General features: G+C 44.5%; 1 protein-coding gene across 1 annotated transcript in view; it reads right to left on the bottom strand.

Annotated features, from left to right (window-relative positions):
• The window catches only part of MCCC1 (methylcrotonyl-CoA carboxylase subunit 1), a 61456-nt gene that overhangs the window by 32125 nt on the left and 16374 nt on the right, over positions 1-12957 (bottom strand). Inside the window, exons 5-9 of the mRNA XM_055129241.1 lie at positions 12663-12784; positions 11228-11375; positions 11029-11150; positions 6008-6119; positions 4074-4155 (exon numbers count right to left, since the gene is read on the bottom strand). Of these exons, the coding sequence (XP_054985216.1) occupies positions 4074-4155; positions 6008-6119; positions 11029-11150; positions 11228-11375; positions 12663-12784 (586 nt within the window). The remainder of the gene's footprint in view (positions 1-4073; positions 4156-6007; positions 6120-11028; positions 11151-11227; positions 11376-12662; positions 12785-12957) is intronic.

Genomic DNA, 12957 nt, shown 5'->3' with positions numbered 1-12957 from the left:
ACCAGGGGTACTTCCTGAGTGCAGAGCCAGGAGTAACCCCTGAGCATCGCCGGGTGTGATCCAAAAAAAAAATTAACTGAAAAAATTGTCATGCCTTTTAAAAAAATTATTCATTTATTTTTAGGACTCCTGAGGTCCTATCACTCTGGCCCAGGCCACAGTTAAATTTTAGAGGAGACGGATGGCTAGCCAGTTTAATACACAATGATTTTAATGAAATGATGAGCTCTTATTTAAGTGTTTTTTTTAAAAAAAACAATTTCATTTTAGTCACAGGATTTACCAGTACAAGGCAAGTGCATCTACCCACGGAATTATCACTCCAGCCCCTGAATACAAGAATTTGAAATTAAAAAACAAGATGCCATCTATGCTATCCTCCAACAGATAAGTCAGTATAAATATAAATAAGTTTGTTAGCAACATCAGAAAGCTATAAAACTTGTGATGGATGTGAAAGAAGAGCGAACTAAGTGGAGAAACGCTAAGGACTGAAGTCACGGAGAAGAAAACTCAACACTGTCAAGGTGTCAGTCTCTACAACTTGACCTAGCGATTTAATGCAATTCCAATGAAAACCTCAGCAGGCTACGTTACAAACAGAAAGAAGCCAACTCTGAAAGTTCAGGTAGGAAGGTAAAAAAAAAAGGAAGGTTAAAAAAAAGACTCGGAATGGCCCATTCAACTCAATAACTGGTGAGAAGAACAGTATCAGGCACGAAGAGGTCTGATACTTCTTCACTCTAGTGAAAAAGCACTCTACTTCAAGACTCACCTGAAGCTACAGTAACTCAAACAAGGAAGCACAGGCAAGAGAACAAACAGATCACTGGAGCATCACAGAGTCCAGAAATAGACCAACACAAACACACTCAACTTATCTACAACCCCGGGCCAGAGGTGGCACGGTAGCCTCCGTCTTCCCCCATCCCTTCTGTTTCTGTAATGACTGCACACTTCGGCTGTACCACTTTATTGTGGTGCTTGCAAGGCTTGTATACTTGGTTATGGTGCTTGTATACGTTTATTTGGGGGGGACGAGGGCTCCCAAGCAGTGCTCAGAGGCCTGGGAGTCAGGCCCAGTAGTTATGTGCTCAGGTTCAGCGCTGGCCCTGAGGATGTGATTCTGCTCACCCCTCCAGGGCTGTACTTGGGGTACAAGGGCCTCCGGGGTTATACCTGGCAGTGCCAGGGCGGCCACTTGGTACTGGGAATCTGCCCCAGTCAGAGTACTTTTCAGGTGTGCACTAACCCCTGAACTATCTTGACACCCTGTGCTCAGGAATTTTTCAGCTGTAGTGCTGGTGGGTCACACGCTATTGTGGTCTTTTGGTTGCAGTGCTTGGTTGTGGCTCTTGCGAATTTGCAGGGTGTGGTACTCATAGACTAAGTAGAGGTGCTTGGACGTGCTGTGCCTAGAATCACACGCTTTGTTGCTGCAACCAGACACTGAACAGTACAGCCCCTTGGAATGAGCTCCGGCAGGCGGAGGGACGACAGGACTCAAGATTATAGCCCTAGTGGCCTCACACTCGCAAGGCAGGTGCTCTACAGCGGGGCGATCTCCAGGTCCCCCCAGAAGTAACCTTTTTAACAAGTGATACATCTACAACAGACGCAGTCTCATCACATACATTATATCCTTTACAAAAATCAACTCAGAATGGATCGTGAGGGCTAGAGGGATGGCATGATGGGTTGGGCTTGCCTTGCATGCTGTTGACCCAGGTTTGATCCCCAGCATCATATATGGTCCCTCAGCAGCTGGGAGTCACTGAACACTGTCAGGTGTGGCCCAAACCCCTACTCCCAATCCCTGCCCCCCCACGCCCCCGGCAAGAAATAAAGAACGAACCATGGTAGTATAGGGGTTAAGTATCTCTCAGCGTGCAGCTGGCCCTGATTCCATCCCCAGCACCACACATGGTTTACCTAATCCCCTCTAGGAGGGATCCCTAAGACCCAGGGGCAAGTCCCGACCATAGCAGGTGTGGCCCCCAAGCCAAAGCAAACCAAAGTATCATGGACCTACATGTAAAACTCAAAATTATAAAAGCGCTAGAAAATCACAATGGAGAAAACCAAGATGCTCAGATGATAATAGAGGCTTGGTAGTGTCTTTTCTAGAAATAACAACAAGGCATTGTCCTTGAAATAATAAGTTGGACTTACTTAGTTAATTTCTTTTTGGTTCAGGGGAACATCCAGTGATGCTCAGGGGTTACTCTGAATTCAGGGGATCTGAATTCAGAAACCACTCCCAGCAGTGCTTAGGGGACCAGATGAGGTGCTGGTGATCAAATCTGGGTTGGCCATGTGCAAGGCAAGCACCTTACCCGCTATACTACCTCTCCAGTTCTTAAGTTGTAGTTTATTAATGAAAAAAAAGTTCCTCTCTATGAAAGTCAGTATCAAAAGAATAAGAAAGTAGGCTATAGACTTAACAAAATGTTTTCAAAATACACACCTGGAAAAAGATTGTTTTCCAAAATATACCAAGAACTACTAAAATTCAACTATTCAACTATAGGGTCAGAGTGATAGTACAGCAGGGCGCTGGCCTTGCACGTGGTCAACCCCAGTTCAATATCCAGCAACCCATGTGATCTACTGAGCACCACCAGGAGTGATCCTTGAGCACAGAGCCAGGAGTAAGCCCTGAGCACCATCAGGTGTGGCCCAATCCCCTCCCCCCCGCCTAAAAACAAACAAAAAAAACCAAACAAAAACAAAACCTCAACTTAAAAAAACGTGAGCAAAAACTCCAATCGAAACTGACATCTCAGCCCAGAATATCTATAGGTGGGCAAGTAAGCACAGAAAGAGGCTTAAGATCATAGTTGTCAGGGAAATGCAAATTTATTTTTGTTTTTTGTTTTTTTTTTTTTTTGGTTTTTGGGTCACACCTGGCGATGCACAGGGGTTACTCCTGGCTCATGCATTTAGAAATTACTTCTGGTGGTGCTCGGGGGACCATATGGGATGCTGGGATTCGAACCTGGGTCTGCTTCGTGCAAGGCAAACGCCCTACCTGCTGTGCTATTGCTCCAGCCCCGGAAATGCAAATTTAAACAAGGAGCTACTATGCATAATTATTTGAATGGTTAAAACACTGACAGTAACAAATGCTGCTAAGAGCATGAAGCAACAGGAATGTTGCTAGTGAGAATGCAAAATAGTCCAGCCTCACTGAAGGCAGTTTCCAGAATCACACCTCCTTGGTATTTACCTGAATAAACTAAAAGTTATACCTACACAACTAGAACATGGATGTTTATTCATAATTGTTAAAATTTGGAGCAACCATCTACTGAAATTTAGTAGAGAAGAGGATGAATAAATAGTAGAAAATTCAGTCAATTAAGTATTATTCGGTGCTAAAGAGAAACTATTTCAGTCATTAAAAAAAACAGGAATAAAACATACATGCATGCATATCACAAAGTGAAAGAAGTTGATTTGATAAGGTTACATGCTATTGTGAATCTAACTGTGACATTTTTTGACAAAAGGCGAAACAAAGGAGGCAATGGAAACATCAAAGTGCCAATATTGTGTGGGACAATTTTACTAATCTCAAACTGATCAGCACCACCAAAGGCCCACGGGGAATTATGTTTATCTGGGTGGTAACAATGTATCAGTGAGATTCATCAGTTGCAACAAACATTGCCGATTTTGACTGTGGGTGTTTGTGTGTGTGTGTTCATTCTGGAAGTATAGAAGCTCTGTACTTTCTGTCCAATTTTACTTTACATTTAAAATTACAGTAAAAAATAGATTATTGATTTTAAAAATGCAGAAAAGTAATTTCAATGATCTTATATTTTAAAATAGTAAAAAAATAAAATAGCATTATACATAATTAAGGTAAGTATAATTTAGTGAAAATATCTTCCCAAATGTATATACATATACAGATAAACATGTATATTCTGGATCTCAATATAAAGCATATTTCTTAAAGTAACAAATAAGTTTGAAAGGCAGCGATTTAAGGTTACGTTTCTTTAGCCCCTCTGAAATAGAAACAAATGATTCTTCTGCCCCACCACAAGCTAAACTTCACATACCTGCTCCAACATAATTTACAGCTTTAGCAGCTCGCACTGCAGCTTCGCCAAGCTTTCTTCTCACTTCGGGTTCAATACCCGGCTATGCAAAAACAAATAAAATAAATTTCCACTGGTACCTTGCCCTTCTAGAAGTTTCCATTAAAATCCAACATATACTTATATGTATCAAGTCCTGTATTAAAGAGATAGAAAAATAAAAAGCAAATTCATCAGGAAATACTATCCTTACGACAATTTGTCATTTGACAAAAGAGTAATAGTTCTGCCAGCAATTCTTTCTTTTTTTAAGTCCTTGGGTCATGCTCAGTGATACTGGGGTTACTCCTGACTCTGCACTCAGCCATTACGCCCGGCAGTGCTCGGGGGACCATATGGAGTGTTGTGATCAAACCAAGGTTAGTTGCATGTAAAACAAGCACCCTACCCACTGTATTATCTCTCCAGCCCCTCTGCCAGCAATTTCTATATTTATAGATATTACTCAATATAACAACCTATCTTTGTCTCCTGTACCACAAAATAACTTTTATGATTACATAGTCTCTTAAAGTTACCTGCAGCAAAATGAAACTTCTGAAGGATCTCTATTTTGTTTCAAGTTGATAACCAGTACAGTGGTAAACCTTTAAATTCCAAATTAACACACACACCAAGATTGATAGAAAAAAAAAGTAGGCAAGACTTCCAGCATTTAAAAATAGTGACCTATAGAATTTATATTTCAGCAATCGCTACTTTAAAATAGGCCTTACTAAAATTATTGTTTGAAATTATTATTTGTTTCAAATGCAAAGCATAGCCTTTGTAATAGGGAGAAATTAAATTCTGAATACCGGTTAACCAGAAACTTCAGATTTCTTTCAGATATACATATTTAAGTAACAAAACAAAACTAAGTATAGAATCTTGGACAAGAAAGGGGGACTAGACAGCATTAGGCTTCTAGGGAACTGTGAAACTCAGGCATGGAGATGGGCTCAATTGCTTTGTATGTGGGAACCCCAGGTTTGATCTCAGACACCACACGGTCCTTTAGCACCACTGGGTGTGTCCCCAACCCTCAAAAAATATCAATCCCCAAATACGGAATCGTAGGGGAAGTCCTTTAGCCAGGTAACATCTTAAGTCCATGAAGAGGTAGTTCTGAAAGAAGTAAATGATTCATTCTGAGGGGCAAACGTTTCAGGTAAGAGCAAATTTGTTTCCTCACTATATAGCCGCTAAAGCAGGAAGAAGGCTATATTCTATAAAACTTCTGAAGCAGGACTTAAAACTATCTTCATGAGAAAAATATGTTTAGGGCTGGAGAGACAGCACAGGAGCTAAAACATTACTAGCTGCCGACCCCAGCTTGAAATCTGGCACCACCGGGAGTGATCGCTGAGCACAGAGCCAGGAATGAGTCTCGAGCACTGCTGGATGTGTCCCCCAAACCTACAAAAATACATCCAGAGCCGGAAAGACTGCAGAAGGATTAAGGCGCTGGCTGGCTTTGCAGGCTGCTGACCCCTGTTTGAACCCTGACACAAGTGCCATGGGGCGCGGCCTCCACCCCAGAAAAAAAGAAAAGCCATTCAATTAATTGCGTCATTCCTTAAACATCCTTAAACATTCCATCAATCACAGTTTAACATCTAAAGGAAGCACTGTACAGTCAGTCAGACAGCTGGGTCAGCACAGACTTCCCTGAGCCATTCGGAAGGAACGTGGCCGGCTGTGTCCTCAGTATACTGACCCCAGAGCGTCCACCCTCTGACCCCCATGCTGCAGTGGTTACCCTGAGCACTGTTACCCTGGGAAGCGACTGTCCAACAGGATTTGGCGGGGGCGGTGGGGAGAATCACACTAGCTTTCGAGATTTCAGATGTGACAATCAGCAGGACTGGGATGTGTGTTACTGAGCAGCTGACAAGTGCCCCTGACAGCCTTACCCCAGGGGCCTCCTCGATGATCTTCTGGTGTCTCCTCTGCACGCTGCAGTCTCTCTCAAACAGATACACAGCATTGCCGTGGTGGTCCCCGAACACCTGCACCTCCACGTGCCTGTTCCAAAGCAAACATTCGTGCTCACTCCCTGTGCATGTGACATGTGCCAACACGTCGCCTGCACAAGGTGACCAGAATTCCTCCGTTTTTCTCTTTTCAAATATGGGATGTTTTTACTTTCGAACAAAGAAAACAATAGAACTTCAGTTGTTTGTAAATTCCAGTGGGGGGTGGGAATGGGTGGGAAACACTTGTGGGAGGTGGATATTTTTTCAAATAGCTATGTGAAATAACTGAGAAATAAGACAGAACGCATCAAAGAATCTGTTTAGGGCTTGGGTGCAGCAGGAAGTCCTCACAAACTGCAAACTGCCTAGAGAAAGATTGGAAATCAGAATTACAAATTATTTACATTTCTTTTTTTTTTTTTCTGCTTTTTGGGTCAGACCCGGCAATGCACAGGGGTTACTCTTGGTTCTGCACTCAGGGATTATTCCTAGCGGTGTTCAGGGGACCACATGGGATGCTGGGAATCAAATCCGGGTCAGCCGTGTGAATGGCAAACGCCCTACCCACTGTGCTATCGCTCCAGCCCCACAGATTATTTACACTTCAACAAGTTGGTAAAGAATTCTTATGGTCAGGAGCGGAAAATGAAGTCCTCTGGGCCTGGGTAAGGCCCGGAGGTTAACACTGCCTGCCGTGTGAGTGAGGCTGTGAATTCCATCCCTCGGTCCTCCCAAAGGACATGGTCCTGGTAGCCCGTTATCACTCCTTGCAAGCTAATTCTGATGCATTTGTAACGCTTGCTCCTTTAGAGATAATGCATTTTCCCCCACTGTCTTTTTCTCTCCAAACTTCTCTATTCCTGTAGTTCGATAAGTATGATTCAATTGTTTTCTTCACATTTACATTGCGAGGCAGTCTCTGCATTATCTGGCTCTGTTTTTTTCTGTCATAAACGTTGAGAAATGTTCAGCCATTATCATTTCAAGTACTTCTCCTTCATGCTTCTCTTTGTAGTATTCAAATCACACCCCACCCCCATTTTATTTTTTGGCTTTGGGGGTCACATCTGGCGGTGCTCGGGGCTTACTCCTGGCTCTGTGCTCTGATGCCGGAGGTTGAATCATGTACAAGGCAAGCACCTTAATCCCTGTACTCTCTCTCTGGCTGAATACCTTTATAAATTGTCCTGTAGCTCTTGGATATTTTATTTGCTTTCATGCTATTTCCCTCTGCATTTCAGTGTGGGACGTTTACACTGACTCAGGCTGAAGGTCATGGACTCCCTGCTCAGCTCTGTCCAGCCCATCAATTACACGTTTCATTTGTGTTACTGTGCTTTTGATTTCTAGCATGTTGCTTGCTGCCTTAGAATTTCCACCTTTGTTCCATGGTCCATCTGTATACTTGCATGTTGCTCACTTTTTCATAAACTCCTTGAACATATTAAACAGCTACTTTAAGTTCTACAGTGAATAATTCCTAAATCCCAGTCAATAAGTCGTCTAGTTCTTTTATTTAACCATTTTTGTTTCTGGTTTTGGGGCTATTTCAGCTGTGCTCAGGGCTTACTCCTGGCTCTGCCCTCAGGGATTACTCCTGGCAGGCTCAGTGGACCATATGGGGTGCCGGAGACCAAATCCAGGTCAGCCGCATGCAAGGTAAGTGCACTAACCACTGTACTCTCTGGTCCCATTGTGTCTGGTTCTGATGCATGCTTCATCTCTTCAGACCCTCCTTTCTCTGGGTCCAGAGAGATAGGAGAGCAGGTAAGGCTACTCGCCTTACACACAACTAATCTTGACCCTTGAGCACAGAGCCAGGAGTAAGCTCTCAGCACTGCCAGGTGTGGCTCCAAAACAAAACAGCACAGTCTACCTGAGTACAAACTTATTTTTCTTACCCTTAGCATGTATCTAATTTTTTTTAAATTAAAAGTCAGATATCCCAGGGTCAGAGTGATAACTTGCCCTGCACGAGGCCAGCCTAGCCCTCGGAGCACCACCAGGAGTGATTCCTGAGTGCAGAGGCAGGAGTAAGCCCAGAGGATCACCAGCTGTGGGCCCAAAACAAAAATAAACAGTCAGACTGTAGGGGTCAGAAGGGCCTGAGTGTCCTCTCTTTCACCTTCTTACCCACTGCCTCTGCGTTTTGCCTAAGCAGAGTCACTGTCTTCTACCTCTTCGAGTTGCAAATCACTGTAATTACATGAGAGTAGTCAGAGAGCTAGGAATAGAGTGTAGGACAGCAAGGCTTCCACAGTCTGATGGACAAATCCCAGTCTTTTAAGTGGGCCCGTGTCCCAGTGCTCTAAAAGTGTTTCCTATCCTCAGCTGAAACAGGAGGTCTGGTCTAAGGACACTGAGGGTTGGATGACTGTCCTTTCCCTCGGACAGGAAAAGCTCAAGCCATGTTGGCTTGATGCAGTGGCCTTTGCTGAGGGGAACAGACTCTTCTCAGCGTATTTCAAAATGTTTCGGCTTCTTCTCTTATTGTCCTAAAATGCAAAGAATGTCCCCCAAAACAAAAACAAACAAAAAAGTAATTACCAACTAGCATGTACAATAGGAAATGTGACATGATTATGAAATATGTACATTATGAACATATAAATCACATTTTAAAAAACTAAAAAAATACAGAATAGGAACACACAAACTGTGAGGCTGGAGAGAGAGCAAGCAGGTAAGGCACTTGTCTATACGCAGCTGACCCAGGTTCAATCCCCAGCAGCCCCTGTTCACCTAAGCATCGCCAGGAGTGATCTCTGAGCAGAGCCACGGCTAACCCCTGAGCACTGTCAGGTGTGGCCCCAAATCCCTCCCAAAAATAAAATAAGAAGGATACAGTGACATTAATACTAATGTTAGAAGAATGCCACTGTGAGTTGTTTTGTTTTCCATGTTCCACATGTTTCAGGTTTGTACCATATTTATATACTTTCAGATGTCTTAAAAAGCATAATTGATACCTGGTTTGAAGAAAGGAGTATGCAAGGTCAGGAAAAATTAAAAGAGATATATCGTGAGTCCTTCGTTCCCCTAAGCATGCCAACTACTGAGAAATAAATTACAACATGAGGTAATAAATAGCTTAACATTTCACAAGGAAAGAATTTACATCTTCAAAAACTGTTGCAGGCATTGGGTTACAGCGGCCGAGAGAGCTGGTGCCATCTCCACGAGCTTGGCTCAGGAGGACGCCGATGTGCATGGCCCGGCTATCTGCTCTGAAATCCCCCTGGAAGGGCGCCTGTGTCTTTCATCCTGAACCTCCTCCCTCTTTTCCTTACATCCCACATGGCTGTATGTACTTTATTTTGAGAGCACTCTTCTTCTCTTATGTCAAACTCTAAATGAATTTAATTTACCACACCACGCCCAAGGACAGGTCTAAGTTTAGGCGGGCCTTCCCTGACCTAAGGAATTGATAGTCAAGTCTCGGCTCTTGGAAGAGGCGCCCAAAAGGAAGGAGCTGAGGGCCCCCTTGAGAATTTTCCCGGTGAACCCTTCTCTGGCCATGGTCCCCACATGAACGATCCCTTATAAAGCCACTTGGCTTATCACAAAATCTGTGAAACGGTGTAACCGGTATCTGATTTTAAGCAACAGGCATGAAAATAAAATTTCAAGAAATAAAACGGGAAAAAAAAGAAAGAGGTAGAGCTTCCCACGGTATTTGGTCTAGCGGTCCCCGAGAGAAGCAATGTAGCATCTAGCAGCTTTGCCGTGTGAATACTGGAGTCATACAGCCTCGAGCAAGTAACCCCTGCTCTCCTGTTCAGAGCACTGGACGGTGAACGGGAGCAGCACCGGCCGATGGGGCTACGGTAAGAATCAAAACTAAGTTAGAAGAGAAATATGGCAGAAGAACTAAGTGCAACAGAAGAGAGATGTTAGTGTTACTGTTTGTGAACATATTATGCAGAATTATATTTCAATTTGAGTAACTGCTACCATTTTCTAAATCTCTCAAATGACAATTATAGAATTCTATAAAATAGCCTAATTTTTCAAAATAAAGAGACCCTAAATGACATCAGAAAGAAATAGATTCAATTAAGTTAACATATTACTATCACAGAATTGTTGGGGCCGGAGCGATAGCACAGCGGGTAGGGCGTTTGCCTTGCACGCGGCCGACCCGGGTTCGATCCCCGGCATCCCATATGGTCCCCCAAGCACTGCCAGGAGTAATTCCTGAGTGCAGAACCAGGAGTAACCCCTGAGCATCACTGGGTGTGACCCAAAAAGCAAAAAAAAAAAAAAAAAAAAAGAATTGTTAAGAACAAGTGACAAGTGAGGCAGATCTGCGTTTACTGACGTGGAAAGAGGCCTTAGGTATATGAGTATATACAGAATAATTCATTATTATTCTGCATGTATATGGATATGTGCCTAGAAGTTAGCATTTATACAGTAAATACCTATATAAGTAAGATGAGCACGAACATTACAGTCTTCTAGAGCAGGGGGCGAGATGAGGAAAGCTAATGGACTCACGCACTACTGAAGCTCTTTCTATCTGGGGGCCAGAGAGAGCTCAAAGGGCTGGGCCCTTGCTTTGCATGCAGGAGGCCTGGGATCATATCACCGTGTGTTCCCCTGGGTGATCTCTCGAGCGACCCCCATGCTCAGGACTACAGCTCCTGAGCCCTGACAGCTGTGCCCACACAAAAAAAAAATCCACCCAAAGCCAAAATACAACTTTTTTTTGTTTTCTTTTTGGGTCACACCCGGCGAGGCACAGGGGTTACTCCTGGCTCTGCACTCAGGAACCACCCCTGGCGGTGCTCAGGGGACCATATGGGATGCTGGGAATCGAACCCGTGTGCAAGGCAAACACCCTACCCACTGTGCTATTGCTCCAGCCCCCAACTTTCTATTTTGTGCATGTACTTTTTGGTTTGTTTGTTTGTTTGTGATTTCAACAGACCCCAGGGGAAAGAAGTAGAACATACCTGGGGGTGTCCACGAACTTCTCAATCAGCATGGCATCGTCATTGAAGGACTTCTTGGCTTCTCTCCGTGCGGATTCCAGCTGTTCCTGAAACTCTTTTTCAGACCGAGCAATCCTCATGCCCTAGGAGGGAAAGACAGTGAGCGAGCTTGGGACCCAGGAGGCCCGGCTGGCGGGGAGGACAGCAGCGCGCGCCTCACCTTCCCGCCGCCGCCCCGGACGGCCTTGATCATCACGGGATAGCCGATTCTCCCCGCGTGCTCCTGCAGGCACTGGTTCGACTGGTCCTCGCCATGGTAGCCCTCCACGACAGGCACCCCAGCAGCTGCCATGATGGCTTTCGATGTGCTTTAGCAACAGGAAGACAAGAAGCCCCAGTGTACCGAGTTATTTCATGCAGGAGAAACACACGTCGAGTCCAGCCCATAAAAAACGCAGTGGGACTTTCCTTACACGGGGGTGAGGGGCTCCCACGCAATACTCCAGGCCCCTTAGAGGCCACGTGCAGTGATGCTCAGCCATGTGGGCAGATGCTCGGGCTGAGCATTTGTGCCCACAATGCCCGAGACCACTGGCACCATGCGGTCAGAGCTGGGCGCCTCCAGGCCAAGGCTGGTGATGCGCCAGGGGTCACGTGGTGTGGAGGGGATCTAATCGGGGCTGGGGGCCTTAGGCCAATGCCTGAACTATTTCTGCAACTATTTCTGCAACCCACAATGAAACTTTTCCTTTGGGGCCACAGCTGAGACCACAGTTGGAGGCGGAGGTGCCCAGGGGCTTCTCCCGGCTCCGTGCTCAGGAGTGACCCCTGGTGGTGCCCTGGGGGCCACACTGTGTTGCCACTGATCAAACAGGTCCCTGGCACACAAGGCAAGTGTGTCGCCTTCCTGTACCATCTCTCAGGCCCCCATGTCGGAACTTTTAAAATGAAATGTTCCGGGGCCGGAGCGATAGCACAGCGGGTAGGGCGTTTGCCTTGCACGCGGCCGACCCGGGTTCGATCCCCGGCATCCCATATGGTCCTCCAAGCACTGCCAGGAGTAATTCCTGAGTGCAGAACCAGGAGTAACCCCTGAGCATCGCTGGGTGTAACCCAAAAAGCAAAAAAAAAAAAAAAAGAAAGAAAGAAATGTTCCACAGTTAAAAGACTATGGTCTGAGGCAATGAATCTTATTAACACAGACATTAAAATCTTAGATTATCTCTATCTAGCATTTCATGTTTATGACACCCTCAAAACAAATGAATGTTTTTATCCTCTCTCAAAACTAATATACTTTACTCATTTTTTTAAAATTTTGGACCAAACCGGTGCCACTCAGGTCTGATTCCTGGCTCTGTGCCAGGGATTACCGTGCTCAAGGAACCATATGTGGCGCTGAGATCAGACCAGGGCGGGCGGTGTACAAGGTAAAGCACCTTATCCACTGCCCCTAATGAGTTATTGGTCAGAATTAATCATCGTTAGCTTGATCATGACGTATGGGTTGATTGTTTTCTGTAACTCACCAAAGTGACAGATATGTAAGTAATTATGCCCATGAAAAAAGGGTATTATTAACATGTCTGTCATAGGTGAAGCAAACTATTTTTTACTGATTTTATATTGGTGTACTTAAAAAGGTATAAACTCACCTCTTTATACCCATGTCTCTAATTGCAGATGAAGGAGGACCTATAAAAATAATGCCCTCCTGCTTACAAAGTTCAGCAAACTCCATGTTTTCAGAGAGAAATCCATACCCTGGGTGGATCGCCTAGAAGAGAGAATTGAGAGATAAATTTACCCTAGTTCCTACTGACTGTGAAGCAAACGGTGGTCTCTCCCTACATTGCTTCCAAATAAAGAGTTTTAAGATTCATACTGTAGTTCTGAAGACTTACCTGATCCTGAAGAATCTGAACATTTTTATTTATTTATTTATTTATT

Source organism: Sorex araneus, chromosome 2 (genome assembly GCF_027595985.1).
Source record: "Sorex araneus isolate mSorAra2 chromosome 2, mSorAra2.pri, whole genome shotgun sequence".
Classification (NCBI taxonomy): domain Eukaryota; kingdom Metazoa; phylum Chordata; class Mammalia; order Eulipotyphla; family Soricidae; genus Sorex; species Sorex araneus.
This window is presented reverse-complemented; position numbering and strand designations above follow the sequence as displayed.